Source organism: Eschrichtius robustus, chromosome 11 (genome assembly GCF_028021215.1).
Source record: "Eschrichtius robustus isolate mEscRob2 chromosome 11, mEscRob2.pri, whole genome shotgun sequence".
Classification (NCBI taxonomy): domain Eukaryota; kingdom Metazoa; phylum Chordata; class Mammalia; order Artiodactyla; family Eschrichtiidae; genus Eschrichtius; species Eschrichtius robustus.
Genome location: NC_090834.1, coordinates 58,629,167 through 58,650,487, shown reverse-complemented (window position 1 = coordinate 58,650,487; position 21,321 = coordinate 58,629,167). Strand labels below are relative to the sequence as shown.

The 21,321-nt window shown below is 37.4% G+C and overlaps 1 protein-coding gene across 2 annotated transcripts in view; it reads left to right on the top strand.

The window, feature by feature from the left end:
• Positions 1-20,200, top strand: part of ACER3 (alkaline ceramidase 3) — a 180,538-nt gene extending 160,338 nt beyond the window's left edge. For both annotated transcript variants that reach the window (XM_068556194.1, XM_068556195.1), the window contains 4 exons: positions 11,915-12,016; positions 14,255-14,359; positions 19,557-19,602; positions 20,109-20,200. In XM_068556194.1, coding sequence (XP_068412295.1) covers positions 11,915-12,016; positions 14,255-14,359; positions 19,557-19,602; positions 20,109-20,162 — 307 coding nt within the window. In that variant the 3' untranslated portion in view covers positions 20,163-20,200. The remainder of the gene's footprint in view (positions 1-11,914; positions 12,017-14,254; positions 14,360-19,556; positions 19,603-20,108) is intronic.
• Positions 20,201-21,321: the final 1,121 nt, after the last annotated feature.

Genomic DNA, 21,321 nt, shown 5'->3' with positions numbered 1-21,321 from the left:
GAATTTCCACTCTCTACTAGGCCTTTCTGATACCACCCTGCCTGGGAAGGGCAAGAGTGCCTAATTATTTCTCACCATGTGGCCTCCACTGACAGCTCAGTGGTATGACCTTGTTACCTCTGGTCAGTGGTAGAAATTCTGACTCCCCAGTAGCTCTACTCTCATACCACCGCAGTGAGGAGGGAGAACACCTCGTTATTACCACATGAAGATGGAAGTTCAGGCTCCCCATGTAGTCTCCACTGACACTGCAGGAAGTGGAGAGCTTGTTACTCCTGGGTGGGGAAAGATCCAGCCCCTCCCTGCTTGACATTACTGTGCAGGAGGTTGGGGCACTTTCTTAGGGCCTGATGAGGAATGAAGTCTAGGCTTCCCACTCAGGCTTTGAGAATGGATGGGGGTGAGGCCACAGTTTTTTCTGTAGTGTTTGGCTGTAGAGTGGTTATTGTGTAAGTTTTCTATCTTACTAGACTGCCTTTTTCCTGGTTCTTTGGAGAGAGAGCAGACTTTTGTTGGGCTGTTTTTTGTCTGTGCCTAGTGGTGTTTCTGGTTTACTAGCTTCTTCAGTTCCAACTCTCGGGTGTCTGAGGCAACAAGAAAACACATGGAATTTATCACAGTAGCATTACTCGGGTCCCAAAGTCCTGAACCAGTCTGCCTCCTTCTCTCCACCTTTCAGAGTCTTCTTATGTTTTTTATATATAATGTTCAAGGTTTTTAATTGTACTTAGTGGGAAAAATAGGGAAAATTATGTTCGTTTCATCTTCCCAGAAGCAGAAGTCTCCAGTTTTTAGTCTAGGCACCTTAGGGAAATGTAAAGAAGCATATAAAACACAGTCCTTGCCTTAAATTCAAGTCTGATAGATAGGGTACCAAAACTTTTAGAAATAAATGGTGGACCTATATAAAATGGAAATCCTATGAAATAAAAACATCTTTCTTCCATCTGCGTTACCACAGCTTCTTTCTTATATCTCCATTTTGTGATCATTTTGTACTGTTCATTATTTACTTATCTCTTTGCCCAACTGGATTGTAAGTTTCTTGAAGTCTTAGTTGTCTTGATAACTCCTGGAACTCAGAATAGTGCTTATCAGTAAAGATTTTTTAAATCAAATTGAAACTCTGAAACTTCTGTTTCTTTTATTATGTCTGACAAAATATGTGAAAATCTCTCCTGTAACAAAACATCTAGAAATTCTGGATAAAATACAACAGATGTTCTTTTAAATGCATAGCTGAGCTCAAAAGAATGTAAAGAAAATTCCAAAGCATCAACTCCAAAGGTGGAGCTACAGACTAGACTGACAAATGATCATGACAAATCATGATCAACTTGAAGGCATTTGCAGATACCAGGAAATCAGAACTTTAGGTTTGAGATTGAAGGTAGATAGAAGACAAAGCTTAGGGCATGTTTAAGGTCAGCAGTTGGAACTCCCTCTCCACCACCACACACACATGTACACCTAAAGTCAGGACCATCAAAGAGATACTGTCAGTTGAAGCCTGGGCTAGAAAAAAATTTGCCCTTCAGTAACAGAAGATGACAAGGCAACTTGTCTTTCAGCCTCAGTTTTAGGTAGGAAATATTACTTCCCCAAGAATCTATAATCACTAATATGCCTTCACACGTTTGAGATTCAAATGTACATAACCTTCATTGTCTGGGAAACCTCAAGATGTAAAATTAACTCAAACTGATCCACCTTTTATAGAGTCCCAATGTATCTAAGAGAAGCAAAAGCAAATTAACTTCAAAGAAATATACCTTAATGTAGGCCCCTCAGGATTTCCACAGATTGGAGCTCAAACATATGCGCACAATCAATAATTCTAAAACCAGAGTAGGAAATAAGCTACCATAAGCAAAAGTCAGGAGAAACAGAACAGCAGAAATAACCCCCCCAAATCAGATGCTGAAATATAAAATAACTATTTTTAAAATATTTAATGAAAAAATAGAGAAAATGAAAATATGACCAAGGAACAGGAGATTATTAAAAATGAAATTACAGATTTGAAAAAGAATCAAAGACATTAAAAATAATCATTGAAATGAACCTATCCACAAAATAGAAACAGGCTCATAGACATAGAGAACAGACTTATGGTTGCCAAGGGGGAGGGAGAGAGGGAGAGGGAGAAGGATGGACTGGGAGTTTGGGGTTGGTAGATGCAAACTATCACATTTAGAATGGATAAACAACAAGGTGCTAATGTATAGCACAGGGAACTATATTCAATATCCTGTGATAAACCATAATGGAAAAGAATATTAAAAAAGAATGTCTGTGTGTGTATAACTGAGTCACTTTGCTGTACAGCAGAGATGGCCACAACATTGTAAATCAACTTCAATAAAAAAAACATTGAAATAAAAAACTCAATGGATAAGTTAAAAGTAGATTAGACAGTTGAAGAGAGAATTAATTAAATGGAAAGACAAGTATAAAGAAATAAGCCAGAAAGCATCACAGAGAAATAACATGTCTAATTGCAGTTCCAAAGAGAGAGAATAGCAAAAATGGGGAAAGAAGAGATATTCAAAGAGATAATAGGTGAGAATTTTCTAGAATTGGTAAAAGACATAACTCCTCAGCTTCAAAAATAATAATTCCCAAACAGGATAAATGAAAGAAAATCTTTCTCAGGTATGGCAGATTTGATAGATTAGCTCATTCAACTTTGTTTCAGCCTCTTTCAAGTGGGCCTTCCTGTAATGTAGATGCTAAAAAGCTAAAACCTATATTTCCCATCTTACCTTTACAGGTAAGTTTTCAGATGTTTTGCCAATCACATGTATTCACATGAGTCTTGAATTCAGAACCAAGTGGGAGGGAGAAGTGGTAGTATGTAGGCATCCATTTACTTATATGGATCTAGGGTGTGCATCATAGCTCTGGAACAAACAGGTGTGATGGCAGCTTCCTGACTGTGAATTATAGCTAAGATGGTATGATGGTATGATGCTGGATGCAGCAGTTGGTCCAGAGGCTTTCCAGTTCTCCAGCTTCATAAATGTGAAAAAGAAAAATATTCCTTTGGCAAGATAATTCTGTAGTAGTGTTCGTAAGTCATTCCCAGAGAGCCTAAATATGTTGAGCATTTCTTTCCGAATTGAAATTATTAAATTATTTTCTGCTTTAGATAGAGGTATTATCTGCAGTTGAATCCTGATTGATACCTGTTTTCAAAAAGCACACTAAAATTGCTGAAATCCAAAGACTAAGATCTTAAAAACATCCAGAGATAAAAAACATATTACCAACAAAGGCATAACAAATAGTCTACAGAAGGCTTATCAACAGCAACAGTGGAAGCCAAAACACGGTAGACTATTATCTTCAAAGTGCTGAGAGAAATTAACCATCAAGTTAGAATTGTATACCCAAATATCTTTCAAGAACAAGGATAAGGTAGAAACATTTTGAGACAAATAGAAATGATGAAATTTTACTAGTACACCTCACTAAAAGACCTTCTAAAAGATATTCTTTAGGAGGAAGAGTTGAGATACAAGAAAGAACAGTGAAGGAGAAAAAGTGAAAAACCTATGGGACTATCTGAACAAAATATTATGACTTTAATAATATCTAATTTGAGAGATTTTTTTTTTAAGGAATTAAAATGATGACAAAATAACATGTGAGACACAAGAGAATAATCTTAGTCCATAGTTCCTAAGGTCTTTCTTATTTGGGGTTAGGGTACATTCAGTGATTAATTTTGGATTTTACATGTGCTTTTTTGGTAACCACTAAAAACAGTCATTGATTTCACAATTTCAGTTACAAAAACATGAAGGAGTAAATGGGATTATAAAAACCGAATCCAAAAGAAATCAGGAGAAGGGGGAAAAGGGAAGCAGAGAAAAGTGAGGACAAATACAAAGCAAAAAATGAAGGGGTAGAAATAATTCAAAATATATCAGTAGTCACAGTAAATATAAATGAACAGAGCTAAGCAATTAAAAGACAAAGACTCAAATGGGGAAAAATCCAGGTATCTACTGTTCATAAGAAACATGGTTAAAACATAAATACATAGTAATTTTGAAAGAAAAAGATACAAAAAGATACATGCCATACAAGTATTGACTAAAAGAAGGCTGGACTAGCTATTTTAATAACAAAGAAATTTAAGGCATTATTCATAACAAGTGTGTTCATTACATTGTTATTATAAGATTCAATTTACCACACCCCAAAAAAAGACAACTCTAAACTTGTATGGAAAATTTTAAACAAAAATTGACAGAATTACAAAGGAGAGATATGTAACTACTCTATCATGATGAGGTATTTTAACACAGTAACTCAGCACAAAAAATATGAATAAGATTGATAAAATTTGAGTAACATAACAAAATGATTTAATATACTCAACAATTAAAGGATACATGATCTTCTCAACCACACATGGAGTAATTATTAAATCTGCCAATACTAGCTTTGAAGCAAAGTTCAACAAATTTTAAAGAACATGCATAGCATGTTCTCTGACTATTAGTTAAAACAAAACAGGATTAGTCAAAATAGCCCATATATTGGGAAACTTAAAACTACACTTGTAAATATGAGTTAAAAAAGAAATCATAATAGAAATATTGAAATACTTAGAATGGAATCATAATGAAAATACTATAAACCAAAGTAAGATGTAGCTAAAGTGGTTCTTAGAGGGAAATGTTTACATTAAATGTTTACATTAGAAATAGGCTGAAGAATAACGAACTAAGTATTCAACTTGAGTAATTAGAAAACAGATGAATAGAATAAACCCAATGAGAAATGAAGAATGATACTGATAAAAGGCAGAAATTAATGAAAAAAAATAGGTACAATGTTGAAGATCAACAGGTATCTAATTTTGTTCCTTTCTGAAGCCCTAAGACTACAACAAAGGAATTTATTTATAAAGCATAAACCCACAAGGAGAAGACTCAATAAAATTTTAGAAGCTAGAAAGTAAATGGGTTACTGCTAACTGCCTTAACTAACCCAAGAAAGCCAAATTCTAAGTCAAGAACCTCCAGTTTACATCAGAGAATTGATTCTCGAGTATCAGGCATTAGCAGCAACAGGCAGTTTGGCAAAGGAGATGGAAGAGGCGTCTCAAATAAAGAGGTTTGGTTAAAAGCTTTAAGAAACTGTTAATTGCTTAGGCTCTGTCACCCAGCTGCATGCCATGGAGCAACTGCAGAAGTCTGCAGGTTTATTCTCTGGAAAGGGTGAACAGTATCTCTAGATTGAATTTTGCTAGGCACAATTGAGCATGCAAATACTGTACTGAAATCAGGTAAATTGGGTGACCTTATGCATGCTTTATGAATGCTGAATGCAAAGACATCTAGGCAGAATATTGAAAGAATCTTCTTATAGAGAATATGAGCAACCTAAAAGACCTGATGATATTGGGGGTTCCCTGACAATTGGCCCAGAAAAATAACCCTATGGTGAAGGTTACTAGTCTAAAGCCCTCAATCATATGCTTAGAGCTTGTGATCACCTTTTTAGTTTTCTACTCTTTAAGAATGAGGAGACAGTGCCAGACATATGATGAATGCATTCAATATGAAAGAGGCCAAAACAAATAATAAGGGAATAAATCAGCTTAGAGTAAACAAATTTTGCGTGAAGAAACTTCAAAAACAACAAAATGACAGCAAATATTATAATTCATTAATATTCCTAGATATATACTGTATCTATGAATCAAGAGTAAGATGCTATAAAAAAGGAACATTCAGAGAATCCCCCCAAAGAGGATATTAAAAATATGATAAAATGAAAAGCTGAAATGAGGGGTTTGAAAGATATAGTTAAAGAAGGCACTGGAATTCTTTCTCCTGAACATACATTGTTATTGTCTTATGGTCCATCACCCCCTATTCACCAGCAAGCATCTACCACAGGAGAGACACTAAACCCATGGTATGGTCCAGAGTAAACAGGACAGCTTGGGGCCTCAGGACCTTGGGCCCACTCACCACCACTGCTGTGGCCAAATAGCAAGTGTTTCCTTAAGTTCATGGACCACACCCTGGGGGCCATCAGAATTATGAGAAAGAAATGGAGAATAGAAGGGACTCAATGGAATTATTACTGAGCCGGAATAGAAGGACCAACATAAAAAAGGGGGAGGGGGTACTGTGCAGAGAAAATGGAAGGGAGGAAATCATCACCAAAATAATTCAAGAAAATATCCTACAATTGAAATATATGAGTTATTAGATTGAAAGAACCCACTGGGTACTAAGCATAGTGGGTGGAAATAGACCCATGCCAGTTTCAGAATTACAGACAAGGACAGTTCTACAAGTTTATAGAGTTAGAAGGCAGATATACACACAAAGGATCAGGGATCAGAATGGTTTTGGACTTACCAAAGCAAAACTGGAAGCCAGAATTATAGGCTAATAATCTAGCCAAACTGTCGATAAAATATGGTGACAAAATACATTTTCATACATTCAAGTTCTCAAAAAAACTTATATTCCATAAACTATTGCTCAGGAACCTGTTGAAGGATGTGTTTGACCAAAATGAGAGAGAAAACCAAAAAGGAGGAAGACATAGGATGCAAGACATAGGAAATCCAACACAGAGAGAGGTGAAGGCAATTGCCAAGGTGAAGGCGAAGCGAAGGGGTTTTTCAGATGATAGCAGTACACTAGACAGGCAGCCAGTCCAGAATGAAGCAGTGTGACTCCAGACACATATATGTTGAGGGCATTCTGTATTATACTACTCTTGACCTGATAGTATATAGGTAGTCTGTCCCCAGAATCTTATCTGTACTTAGCTTGCATGGACCATGTGCTGATGAAGTTCTTGCTCTCTCTCACGTGCCCTGCTACCTGGATAACCAAAGACATTCATTTCACCCCACAGAAGAATTTTGCTTTGAACTACTTCTGAGAGCTGAAGATTGGCCCTGGTAAGTAAGCTTAGAAGGAGAAAATAGAGAGTATCCCACCCCCACTGATCATATCCCTGTCACATCTCAGCACCTGGCCGGCCCACACTGCAGATCTGCCAAATGCCTTCACTATGCTGAACTCTGTGCTTCCTGGGACTCATTCTTGCCTCCCTCAAATGGGGCAATGATAAACTCAGAAAAGCTGAAGGCATACTATGACTCTCTTAAGCTCATCTCTGAGAACCTTCATCAAACAGTGGCAATAATGTCCTTTTCATGCACAGCCAGGTTTGTGCTTTCCTGATGATTTTTAAGTTAATCACCCCTTTCATTTGTTTAGATGCAAATACTTATAGTTAAAATAACAAAATATAAAAACTACATGATGATAGCAATAGATTCAGAGAAAGCATTCTGAAAAATTCAGCTGCTATTTATGATCTAAATAAACCACATAAACAAAATAAAACCCTTTACAAACTCAATAGAAGGAAACTTTCTCAACCTGTAAACTACAGCATCTAACACATTTAGTCATGAAATGTTTTTAAAAGTTACCTTTAAAATCAAGAAAAAAACAAGGATATCCATTGTCACCACTTCTGTTCAACACTACACTGGTGGAAGTCCTGTCCAACATAGTGTTTGCAAATGACATGCTCGTGTACAGAAAATACCACAGAACAGGTACCAAAAAACTACTAGAAGCAATACGTGGAATTCAGCAAGGTCACGAGATTCAAGTCAGTATTCAAAAATCATATTTCTATGTACTAGCACCAAACAATTGGAAAGTGAAATTTTTGAAAGTACAATTTACAGTACCATCAAAAAACATCAGGGCTTCCCTGGTGGCACAGTGGTTGAGAATCTGCCTGCCAATGCAGGAGACACGGGTTCGAGCCCTGGTCTGGGAAGATCCCACATGCCACAGAGCAACTAGGCCCATGAGCCACAATTGCTGAGCCTGCACGTCTGGAGCCTGTGCTCTGCAACAAGAGAGGCCGCGATAGTGAGAGGCCCGCGCACCACGATGAAGAGTGGCCCCCACTTGCCGCAACTGGAGAGGGCCTTCGCACAGAAACGAGGACCCAACACAGCCATAAATAAATAAATAAATAGATAGATAGATGGATAGATAAATAAAAATTTAAAAACTACAGTGATCAACTATTAAAAAAAAAAAACAACTTACCAACTGGTTCCTTTAAAAAAAAAAATCAAATGTTTAAGGATTAAATTTAGCAAATATATGCAAGCTCTGTATGTTAGAAATTGTGGAGAACAGTTTTTTGCTGAGCAAAATTAAAGAAGCCCTAAATAAATAGATGTATCATTTGCATGGGTTAGAAAACTTCAGTGTTATTAAGATGTCAGTTCTCTCCAAATTGATCTATAGGTTCAATGCAATCACAATCAAAATCTCTGCAGGCTTTTTGGTAAAAATTGAGAAACAATTTATGAAATTTACATGGAATGCAAAGGACCTAGAAGAGCCAAAACAATTTTGAAAAAGAGCAACAAAGAGGCTTATCTACAGAACAGAAACAGACTCACAGATGTAGAGAACAGACCTGTGGTTAACAAGGGCGGGGGTTGGGGGTGGGGAAAGGATTGGGAGTTTGGGATTAGTGGATGCAAACAATTATATATAGAATGGATAAACAACAAGGTCCTACTGTATAGCACAGGGAACTATATTCAATATCCTGTAATAAACCATAATGGATCAACGCAATCTCTATCAAATTACCAATGGCATTTTTACAGAACTAGAACAAAAAATCTTAAAATCTGTATGGAGACACAAACGACCCCAAGTAACCAAAGCAATCTTGAGGGAGAAAAATGGAGCTGGAGGAATCAGACTCCCTGACTTCAGACTATACTACAAAACTACAGTAATTAAGACAATATCTTACTGGCACAAAAACAGAAATATAGATCAATGGAACAGGATAGAAAGCCCAGAGATAAACTCATGCACCTATGGTCAACTAATCTATGACAAAGGAGGCAAGAATACACAATGGAGAAAAGACAGTCTCTTCAATAAGTGGTGCTTGGAAAACTGGACAGCTACATGTAAAAGAATGAAATTAGAACACTCCCTAACACCATACACAAAAATAAACTCAAAATGGATTAAAGACCTAACTGTAAGACCAGACACTGTAAAACTCTAAGAGGAAAACATAGAAAGAACACTCTTTGACATAAATCACAGCAAGATCTTTTTTGACCCACCTCCTAGAACAATGGAAATAAAAACAAAAACAAATGGGACCTAATGAAACTTAAAAGCTTTTGCACAGCAAAGGAAACTATAAACAAGACGAAAATACAACCCTCAGAACGGGAGAAAATATTTGCAAACAAATCAATGGACAAAGGATTAATCTCCAAAATATATAAACAGCTCATGCAGCTCAATATATTTTTTTAATAAATTTATTTACATATTTATTTTTATTTTTGGCTGCATTGGGTCTTCGTTGCTGTGCACGGGCTTCTCGTTGCAGAGCACGGGCTCTAGGTGCACAGGCTTCAGTAGTTGTGGCACGTGGGCTCAGTAGTTGTGGCTCACAGGTTCTAGAGCGCAGGCTCAGTAGTTGTGGCACACGGGCTTAGTTGCTCCGCAGCATGTGGGATCTTCCCGGACCAGGGCTCGAACCCATGTCCCCTGCATTTGCAGGTGGACTCTTAACCACTGCGCCACCAGGGAAACCCACAGCTCAATATTAATAAAACCCAATCAAACAATTGGCAGAAGACCTAAATAGACATTTCTCCAAAGAAGACATACAGATGGCCAAGAGGCACATGAAAAGCTGTTCAACATCACTAATAGAGAAATGCAAATCAAAACTACAATGAGGTATCACCTCACACCAGTTAGAATGGGCATCATCAGAAAATCTACACACAACAAATGCTGGAGAGGGTGTGGAGAAAAGGGAACCCTCTTGCACTGTTGGTGGGAATGTAAATTGATACAACCACTATGAAGATCAGTATGGAGGTTCCTTAAAAAACTAAAAATAGAATTACCATATGACCCAGCAATCCCACTACTGGGCATATACCCAGAGAAAACTATAATTCAAAAAGACACATGCACCCCAATGTTCACTGCAGCACTATTTACAATAGCCAGGTCATGGAAGCAACCTAAATGCCCATCGACAGATGAATGGATAAAGAAGATGTGGTACATATATACAATGGAATATTACTCAGCCATAAAAAGGAACGAAATTGGGTCATTTGTAGAGACGTGGATGGACCTAGAGGCTATCATACAGAGTGAAGTCAGAATGAGAAAAATGAATATCATATATTAATGCATATATGTGGAATCTAGAAAAATGGTACAGATGAACTGGTTTGCAAGACAGAAATAGAGACACAGATGTAGAGAACAAATGTATGGACACCAGGGGGGCAAAGTGGGGGTGGTGATGGTGGTGGTGTGATGAATTGGGAGATTGGGATTGACATATATACACTAATATGTATAAAATAGATAACTAATAAGAACCTGCTGTATTAAAAAAAAATTCAAAAAATAAAAATAAAATAAACCTACATTAACACATCACAAAAAAACCATAATGGAAAAGAATATGAAAAAGTATATATATATAATATATATATATAACTGAATCACTTTGCTGTACACCAGAAACTAACAGAACATTGTAAATCAGCTATAATTCAATTAAAAAAAATTTTTTTTTAAGAATCCAAAAAAAAGAAAATGAAAGGCAAGTCACAGACTTGGAGAAAATGTTTGCAAAATATATGTCCAGCAAAGGACTTACAATTAGAATATATAAAGAACTCTTACAACTCAATAATAAGAAGGCAAATAACACTTTTTTTAATGGGTAAAGATTCAACAAACACCATATCAAAGAAGATACAGGGATGGCAAATAAACATATGAAAAGATGCTCAGTAGCAATCATTAAGGAAATAAAAATTAAAACCACAACGTGATACCTCTATACACCTACTGAGGCAACTGAAATGAAAAAGACTGATGTCATAGCAAGTGTTAGTGAGGATGTAGAACAAAAAACACTCCTACCCTGCTGGTGGGAATGTAAAATGATACAATCACTTAGTAAAACAGTTTAGCTGTCTTAAGTTTAACATTCACCTGCCAGACAATTCAGCTCTCCTCCTAGCTTTTTACCCAAGAGAAATGAAAGTATATGTCCATACAAAGACTTATTTATGAATGTTCATAGCTGCTTTATTTGTCATAGCAAAAAACGAAACAACACAAATGTCCACCAACACTTGGACAGATAAACAAATGTGGTATATCCATATAGTGGCATACTGCTCAGCAGTAAAAGGAAATGAGTATTGATACACATAACAACATGGATGAATTTCAGAATAATTATGCCAAATGAAAGAAGCCATGTAACAAAGAGAACATACTGTATTATTCCATGTATATAACATTCTAAAAAATATATAAACTAAGCTTTTGGAGGTGATGGATAAAGCTGTAAAAAATATGTTAGCTATACTTGTTATTTTGGATAACTCACCAAGCTTCAGTTCCCTCATCAGCGAAGCAAAAAGAGTAATACCTGCCTCACAGAGTTTATTTGAAGGTTGTATTCATATGTGTGTGTTTATGTATATATATTGTGTGTATCTAATATACTGTAGTGCCTGACACAGCAAATGACTCAATTAATGTTCTTTCTATTCCACCACCGCTCTGCCTCTTCCAAGTGACTGATAAAGTTACTGGGTACTTTCAGATTACTCTCTTGATACACTTAGTGGCACATTTTTTTCTTAGTACCTTTTAATGGCTAATAGGCAAATGTATTAGAGAATTTAATAGATAAGTTTGCTTTTAATACTTATGAAAACCTTTTCCTCTCATGACAGTGATGACTTCAAGCTCTCATCATGACATGACTTGACAAAATTTCATTTTGCTGTTTTTTTTACCCACAGGGTTTATCCATGGCTTAGAGGACTGGGTTATACATCCTTGGGTGTATTTTTATTGGGATTTTTATTATGGAACATAGATAACATCTTTTGTGATTCACTGAGGTAAGATATATTTTCAATCTCTGAAAAATATTTTTGGAATCTATTAAGCAGACCATTTCATAGGCATATAGAATTATTAGTGCACTGAAGTGAACTTTTGCCATCATTGAAATTAAAAATATACATATAGCACAATAAAGCTAAATTCTGGGAATGCTTGTTTAAATTACCTAAAAATTTGGACCTAAGAATATTCCATAACATCTGTAGGGATTTTTTGTGTGTGCATTGCAGTACTATACAGTTAATCAAATATTGACTAGGGCTTTGAAATCTGCCTAATCTGCTTTACTGAAGAAATAAGAAATAGGAATGATTTGTAATAAGCATATGAAATACGTGTATATAATTTTGTACTTTAATATGCTTAATGTTATTTTCTAAGAAAGGCAAGTATTCCTTTTTACTACCTTTTCAGCAATTATATATTCACTGGAATTTGAATCTTGGGTCTCTGGACTCTAGTCTGTCACCTAAGACACTGTCTGTCTGGGCCTCAGTTTCCATAAAATGAACATGTTAAGTAGGTTAAACTAGTGGATCCTTCCAACTCAAAATTCTGACTTAACAGTTTTGCATAATCATAGACAACAGAGGAATGTATTGAATAGCACCACAGAAAGGCAATCAGCAAAATTCAAACTGTGGGAAATCTATAGAATGAATGACCTAGTCTCTTCAGCAAATAAATTGCAGAGGGGGTAAAAAAGGGAGGAGGAACGTAAGATTAAAAGAGACTTAAGAGATATTATCAACCAAACTCAATGTAATTACTTTTTTTTGGATCTTGATTCAAACAAACAAAGTGTTTAAAAAAAAAAAAAGCTTATGATCAGTAGTCAAATATCTAATGATGTTAAGGGATTATTGTTAATCTTTTAGGTGTGAAAATGGTATTATAGTTACGTTTTAAAGAAGTTTTAACCTTTTAGAGATATATACTGAAATATTTAGAGGTAAAATGATAACAATATCGGGGATTTGCTTCAAAATAATATGGGAGGGGAGAAGTTTAGATGATACAAGATTGACCATAAATTATAATTGTTGAAGCTGGGTAATGGGTACATTATTATTTTGCCTACTTTTGCAAATGTTTGCATGTGTAAAATGATAACAATATCTGAGATTTGCTTCAAAATAATATGGGAGGGGAGAAGTTTAGATGATACAAGATTGGCCATAAATTATAATTGTTGAAGCTGGGTAATGGGTACATTATTATTTTGCCTACTTTTGCATATGTTTGAAATGTAGACTTTAAATGCACACAAACAAATAATACATCTTGCTTAAAAAACTAAGATCTAAGTGAGTGGTTCTGAATATCATCCATCCATAATATCCATCAGAACCCCAACTGGGGCTTTTACAACGCAACGGTAAGTCGTCATCCTCTGGGTGAGATCCTCTGTTTCTACTAAGAAATAAAGTAGGTTCTTAGAGATGTCCGCAAAATTTGTGGGGATATCTAGAAAATAATTTGGTGTTTCACACTGAATTTCCCCCCTCTAATAAATGAGAATATTAATATGATACACACTTAATCAAAAGATCTATAATTTGAGACTCAGCTGTACCACTAGCTGAGTGACTTGGGCAACTCAGTAATCTCTCTGCATTTTAGTTTCCTCATCTTCAAAGCAAAGCTTATAAAGCCACCTCAAAGACTCACTATGAAGTGAAATAATATTATAAATGCAAAAGGACTTTATAGACTGTTTGGTGCTCTTCTGAAATGATAGTTGTACATAGGGCATAGAAAAAGCTCGTGTCTAGTTTCTTGAGTGAATAGCTAAGTTGACCAGTGTTTCCCAAAGTGTTTTTCCAGGAAACACTTGTTCCATAAGGTGCTAATAAGATATTACCTGAAAGAAGGGTTCCATGTATTAGTAGGTTAACCTGAAAAAAATGAAGATAACCTGTTTAGTTACGGTAGGACTTTTTAAAGCCTATAATTTGTTAATATGCATTACAAATCTCCAAGAGGGCAATAAACTATGTACTATTCCTACATTTATTTTGACCAAAGAGTCATTTCTTCATGGAACTTGAATACTGTTCCTCAAAATACACTTTGGAAAACAATACAGCAGACTACAGCAGACATAAGGAAATTAAATAATTGCCATGTTTGAGAATGACATTTCAAAATTTCAAAATGCTCTAAGACTGTCAGAAATAGTTGTTAAATATAAAAAATAATTGACATGCATATTTCCCCCCCTCTCTACACAGGAACTTTCGAAAGAAGGTGCCACCTATCATAGCTGTTACCACACAGTTTCATGCATGGTGGCATATTTTAACTGGCCTTGGTTCTTATCTTCACATCCTTTTCAGGTAGGAAATAGAGACTTTTTTAGCCTAGTATTGGAGTGTTTCTTTCTCTACTCTTCAGATAGAACGGTGTAAATATAAAATGTCACAGACAGAATCAGAAACTTATGTTCCAGCTTTGCCTCTGCCACCGGGTGATCTTAAGCAAGTCCCTTACTCTCTCTGAAGCTCTGTTTTCTCATCTTTAAAGGGTGACAGCTCTAGTAACCGACCTCTGGCACATGATCTACATTTTAAGTAGATCATTCATCTCCTTTTTTAGTGCAAGTAGGATATAAACATTTCCATTTCTTGTTGATCATCATATCTTTGTGTATAGAGAACAAATTTAAGGGGAAAATAGCAGCCAGATCCCCCGACTGGGGACTGGGAAAGCATGAGTATCTGAAGTCCCCAACTTAATTTGTCTCCTTCCCTGAAATAAATTGGTTGCCACTTTTCTTTCCTTGTTCCCCTAATAAAGAACTTGTTGGGGCTTCTCTGGTGGCACAGTGGTTAAGAATCTGCCTACCAATGCAGGGGTCATGGGTTCAAGCCCTGGTCCGGGAAGATCCCACATGCCACAGAGCAACTAAGCCTGTGCGCCACAGCTACTGAGCCCATGTGCCACAACTACTGAAGACCACGTGCCTAGAGCCCATGCTCCACAACAGGAGAAGCCACCACAACGAGAAGCCCATGCACCGCAGCGAGGAGTGGCCCCCACTCACCTCAACTAGAGAAAGCCCGCACGCAGCAATGAAGACCCAACACAGCCAAAAAATAAATAAAATAAATAAATTCAAGAATTCGTTGGAGGTCAGCCATTTATAGCAAAAATGGAATCAGAATTCTCTCTGATCACCCTGCTCAAATAATACATCTGTATCACTCTCTCCCCTTACCAAGCCTTATTTTTCTTCACGACATTTATAACCAGTCATGTGTTTACTTGTTTACCTCCCCCAACTAGACTGTAAGTTTCTTGAGAGCAAGGACTTTATCTTATTCACTGCTACTCTCCCAAGTGCTTAAATCAATGCCTGTCACATAGTAAGCACTCAGTATATATTGTTAAATGATTTAATGAATGAATGTGTACATATTGATCTCTTTGCCAGGGGATCAGTCTATGTTTAATCTCAAATTCACTCAAGAATTGAGAGAGCTGAAATATTTATAGAAAGGGAAAGAAAATTTTCCTTTGAACCAATGTGAAAATTTACTCAAGTGAAATTTTTAGAATACCTTTTAAAACATTTGCATCTCACCTGTCTAGAGATCAACTTATTTAGGCAACCTGAATTTAACTACTTGAGAATGATATAAAAAGAACTTCTGGGCAACTAAATAAGAATCACTGAATTCATACTGTGAAGAGCTCAAGGTTATTAATCATGGAAGAGTTCTTTAAACTCTGGCTCTAAGTATAATTGTTTTATTTTTTGCCACTTCTTACTGCATTGATTATTTGGATTCTCAGCCCATAGCATATTAGAAATAACTATTTAAGAGGGAGGGTCATGGGAGGAAATGCTTGGGGAAACTGACAAATGATAGAAAAGGAGAAACAAAAATAACTATAAAGCAAACCCAAGAATTAAAAACTTGGCACTTTAATACTGCCCACGAAGTCCCAAGGACATAACTGCAGTGTAATATAATACAGCAATGAATACTTCTTACCTGACAGATGGCTTCCCTCAGAGGGAGCATCTCTAGAGAACCAGGTGGAAGCAGTGGGGCCTTTTATAACCTAGTCTCAACTCAAATTGTATCACTCTCACCATACTCCATTGCTCAAAGTCATAGAGTCTATCTCTTGACAGGAGGAGTATTGAAGAATTTGGGGGCTCCAAACTCATGTCTGAACAGGAGGCTCTGTTCAGCTGGAGCTGGTATCTGAGCTCAGAGGAAAGACCCCATGGGGCTGAGACCCAGGACTCTTAAGAAGGGTACTGCTGGGCTCCCCTGGTGGCACAGTGGTTAAGAATCCACCTGCCAATGCAGGGGACACGGGTTCAAGCCCTGGTCTGGGAAGATCCCACATGCCATGGAGCAACTAAGCCCGTGCGCCACAGCTACTGAGCCTGCACTCTAGAGCCCGTGAGCCACAACTGCTGAGCCTGCATGCCACAACTGCTGAAGCCCCTGTGCCTAGAGCCCATGCTCCACAACAAGAGAAGCCCCCGCAATGAGAAGCCCATGCGCCGCAACGAAGAGTAGCCCCCGCTCGCCGCAACTAGAGAAAGCCCACGTGCAGCAGCAAAGACCCAATGCAGCCAAAAATAAAATAAAAATAAATAAATGTATTAAAAAAAAAAGGGTACTGCTGCTACAGGAAGAAACTGTTGCTGCCATAGTGATGGAGTGTTGTTGGGATGCTGTTCACAAGAACCACAAGCCAGTGGCCCCTGATAAAAATGAAACAAAAATGAAAAGTCCTTTCTTTCTCCTCCAGCTTTTCAGTCTCTTTCAAATGCCCTAATTAGCAGAGCCTATTAGGGAGCATCTGGCAAGGCAGGAATGTAGTTTGTAGTCTCATCTCCTGCATCACAAACAGGATGGAATATAGAAGAGTGGATTTGGAGCTGAGATACATTAACTTAACAGCTGACCCATCTGGTGAGACTAAAACATAAAGGGGGAAAAGCATAAATAACCACTATCAGAAATGCAACAAGAAACATCACCACAGATGCTGCAAATATAAGGAAGATAAGGAGGTATTTTTAACAAATTTATGTGACAGGTATTTTTGTTTATGTTTGAAATTTTCCACAATAAAAAGTTTGAATTTTCAGCTCATAGCCTCATCTGGGCTTGATATATATTATTCCTTTAATACTCGTGATGGTCCTGTTTTACACTTGAGGAAAGACGGGCTCAGAGAAGTCAGGTGCCTCACGCATGATCTTAGTGTTATTGCCTGGATTTGAGCCCAGGGTTTTCTGTCTCCCCAAACCAATCAAGACCTTAGAAATCAACTAATATAACTTCTTAATTTGATGGTGAAGGAAACTGGGGCCCAGAGAGAAGTGACACTCAAGGTCACTGGCTAGTTGGAGTAGAATATATTGGATAATGATTAGACAGCACCTGAATTCAATCCTGCTTCTAGCATTTACTAGCTGTAGCACCTTGAATGAAATATTTGACCTTTTTTGAGACTTTCTCATATGCAAAACAGGAATAATAATACCTACCTAGTAGGGTAGTTTAAGAATGAAGTGTGTATAAAGCTCTGGGTCCAGTGCTTGCCCCCATGTTGTAGGTACTTAACAAATAGTTGGGAGCGGTGGAGGTGACAACAAGGGTTGGAATCCAGGGCTTCTGTGCCCCAGTCCAGGACTCTTCACTAAAGAGAAGAGAAAACATGGCAACTTTCTTTTAGAGATTAACATCTGAAAAATTGTCAGAGTAAGATTATATTCTAAGACAGTAAGGTATTCATAATATATGATGCTTCTCTTTATAGTTCCGGTTTTGGGTACATTAGAATGGCATCACAGCCACACTAAATTACTCAAATTCAAAAATACGTGCTCGGGGCTTCCCTGGTGGCGCAGTGGTTGAGAATCTGCCTGCCAATGCAGGGGACACGGGTTCGAGCCCTGGTCTGGGAAGATCCCACATGCCGCGGAGCAACTGGGCCCGTGAGCCACAACTACTGAGCCTGTGCATCTGGAGCCTGTGCTCCGCAACAAGAGAGGCCGCGATAGTGAGGGGCCCGTGCACTGCGATGAAGAGTGGCTCCCGCTTGCCGCAACTAGAGAAAGCCCACTCACAGAAACGAAGACCCAACACAGCCAAAAATAAATAAAATAATTAATTAATTAAAAAAAATACGTGCTCTTTTTCATTCTCTTATTTAAAGGAGAAAATTTTTCATGCTATAAAATTATGTTTTGCATATGTTCTTATACTGTATATTACTATTCAAATACACTTAAATCGTGTACTATATATAAACTGTGTATGCTGTTAAGTTATGGACAGTTTAATAAATTTTTCAGAGATAAATTTAACTTTATTTTTGCTGTACGGACTGATATATTAGAATCTGATCTCATCTTTTTTTTTTTTTTAATAAATTTATTTATTTATTTTTGGCTGCATTGGGTCTTTGTTGCTGCACGCGGGCTTTCTCTAGTTGCAGCGAGCAGGGGCTACTCTTCGTTACAGTGCACAGGCTTCTCATTGCGGTGGCTTCTCATGTTGCAGAGCACGGGCTCTAGGTGCGTGGGCTTCAGTAGTTGTGGCTTGCAGGCTCTAGAGTGCAGGCTCAGTCGTTGTAGCGCACGGGCTTAGTTGCTCCGCGGCATGTGGGTTCTTCCCGGACCAGAGCTTGAACCCGTGTCCCATGCATTGGCAGGCAGATTCTTAACCACTGTGCCACTAGGGAAGCCCAGAATCTGATCTCATCTTTAGAGGTGACTCATTTTAAAGGATTCTCTGAAGAAGTGATACCTTCCTGGTTATTTCATACCTGTATTGTAATCCTGATAGAGCTGGTATAACCGTTTCTAAAATATTCTAGGAATACTCTATCTTAATTCTTACTACCATATATCTTCAGAGATGAAACTGGCAATCATGACATGAATCACATCAAACATGAGCAGAATGCTCCCTACTAAACTACAAACATCCTGAGGTTACAGTCTGAGAGTTGATCATTTCTGTCTTCCTTAGGATCTTGCCAACTGTTCTGCATAGAGTAGGTCCTCAAAAAACGGTTGCTAAATGAACAAAGTTTATTTGTCAGTGTTGCTTTTTCTTTGTATATACAGAGGCACTGTGGTTAAATTTGTCAGTAAGCCAGTTTGCATGAATTTAAAAACTTGTCTGAACTTATTTACAAAACAGAAATAGACTCACAGATATAGAAAACAAACTTATGGTTTCCAAAGGGGAAAGGGGGTGGGGAGGGAGGGATAAATTAGGAGTTTGGGATTAACAGATACACACTACTATATATAAAATAGGTAAACAACAAGGATCTACTATATAGCACAGGGAACTATATTCAGTATCTTATAATAACCTATAATGGAAAAGAATCTGAAAAAGAATATATATATATATATATATATATATAACTATATATATCTGAATCACTTTGCTGTACACCTGAAACTAACACAGTATTGTAAATCAACTATACTTCAATTTTTAAAAAATTTGTCTGAAAAGCTTTCCCCCTCCCCTTTTCTTTCAGTTTATATACAAGAACACTTTACCTGAGATACAGGCCAAAGGTGAAGGTAAGTCCACTTCCTAGGGTGTGTGTGTGTGTGGAGGACGGAGGTAATGGGAGGATGGGATGGAGGTGGAAGAAGGGGGTGGGGTGGAGAGGTAGCAGAGAGAGTACAGGCCTTGGGACCAGATGCTCTTGAATCTTAAGTCTTCCACTTACTGCTCTATGACCTTGGGCAAGTCTCTTTTCTTTAAGCCTTAGTTTCTTCAATAGTAAAATGGAGCTGTTAATAGCTACATTGCAGAGTTATTTTAAAGATCTGAGATGATTTAAATGCCCAGCTCTATGCTTGACAAAGTAGATGCTTAATATATTTAAATAAATTAAATAAAAATAGTTTCTGAGATCTGGTGTAGACCTAGAAAGAATATGCTCTGCTCGGGTTATTAATACCAGGACAACCACTAGCAAACCAATGTAGTCATAGCCCATGGGTTCTTTTTCATTCTTTTTCAGGGATAACATGGAAAAATTTTATCTTCTTTCATTTTGTCCTAACTTGTTTCCAAACAGTTTCTCTTCGGAATCTGGCCGGTGATCCTGTTTGAGCCTCTCAGGAAGCAGTGATGAATTATTTCACCAATAAAACAAAATAGCACGTACCATAGGCCTGGTCAAATGATTAAGGAAATCTTTAGAGATCTACACATTCAAATATATCATGACCATCGCAGCAAAGGAGTGACTTTCTGACTAATGCTGCCAGCCATACAGAGAATGAGGAATGGGGCTTGTTGGATGTTTAGCTTGTGTCTTTATCTCATTTGTCTTCCTCCTCCTCACCGTCACTCTAAGACGTTTCAAAAGAAACAGACATGATTTGTATGTATATACTCGAATGCTGGAAATATTGGGCTTTTCTTAACAGGTTAACAGTTTTTGCTGATCATAGGAAATTACCCTTTTTCTCTTTTTTTGACAAGGCTTGCATGTGAATTAAACTTTTCTTAATATTTGATTAAATAATGAAAACAGCCAGCCAAGGACTGGCAAAACCCCATATCCAGATGGCCAGCTGTGAGGCAGCACTTAGCTATTTCAGCCTTGATTTATATTTTTGTCATAGTAACCTCATGGATGGTTTCCCAAGGTAAAAAGAAAAGAAAAGAAAAGAAAAGAGCTATCTGTGGGATTCTGGTAGTTCTTCATTGTCTGCCTCTGTGCTGGTCCGAGTGTTATAAGCAAGCTCAGACCTGCCACTGGGTTCTATACTTGTCACATTCCAGATTTGCGGTGGGCTCTGGGATGTCGTTTGTGGTCACAGCCCGGCAGGGTGGGTGGGTCATCTTGTAACCTTTATGAAGGCCACCAGGACACCTGTAGAATGTTCCACCTCCACCCAGTTAAAGGTGGTTGCTCCATTTCCTTTGATCTTTGCAGATCTTTAAGTTGTCACTGTTTTTATGGCTAGGCAAACATGATTGGTGGGCAAACATATTTCATCCTCCTAGAATAACTCATTTGAAGTTACCAGTAAATGTCGTTATACTCTGACTTTTAAAATTATGCAATATTTTCCAGTTTTCAGAGAGGCCATGGTTATGCCCAGGGAAATGTGTTGGGTTAACTAGAGCTAAAATCATCAGGATCTTATGTACATAAAGCTTATTAGAATACCTGCTCCTTCATTTTGCTGAAGGAAAGAGATATAAGGGTTGAAAACAGCTCTAACTTACTTGAACTTGTAACAGAACTACCAAAAATTAAAGTGCTAAGACATGGCAGT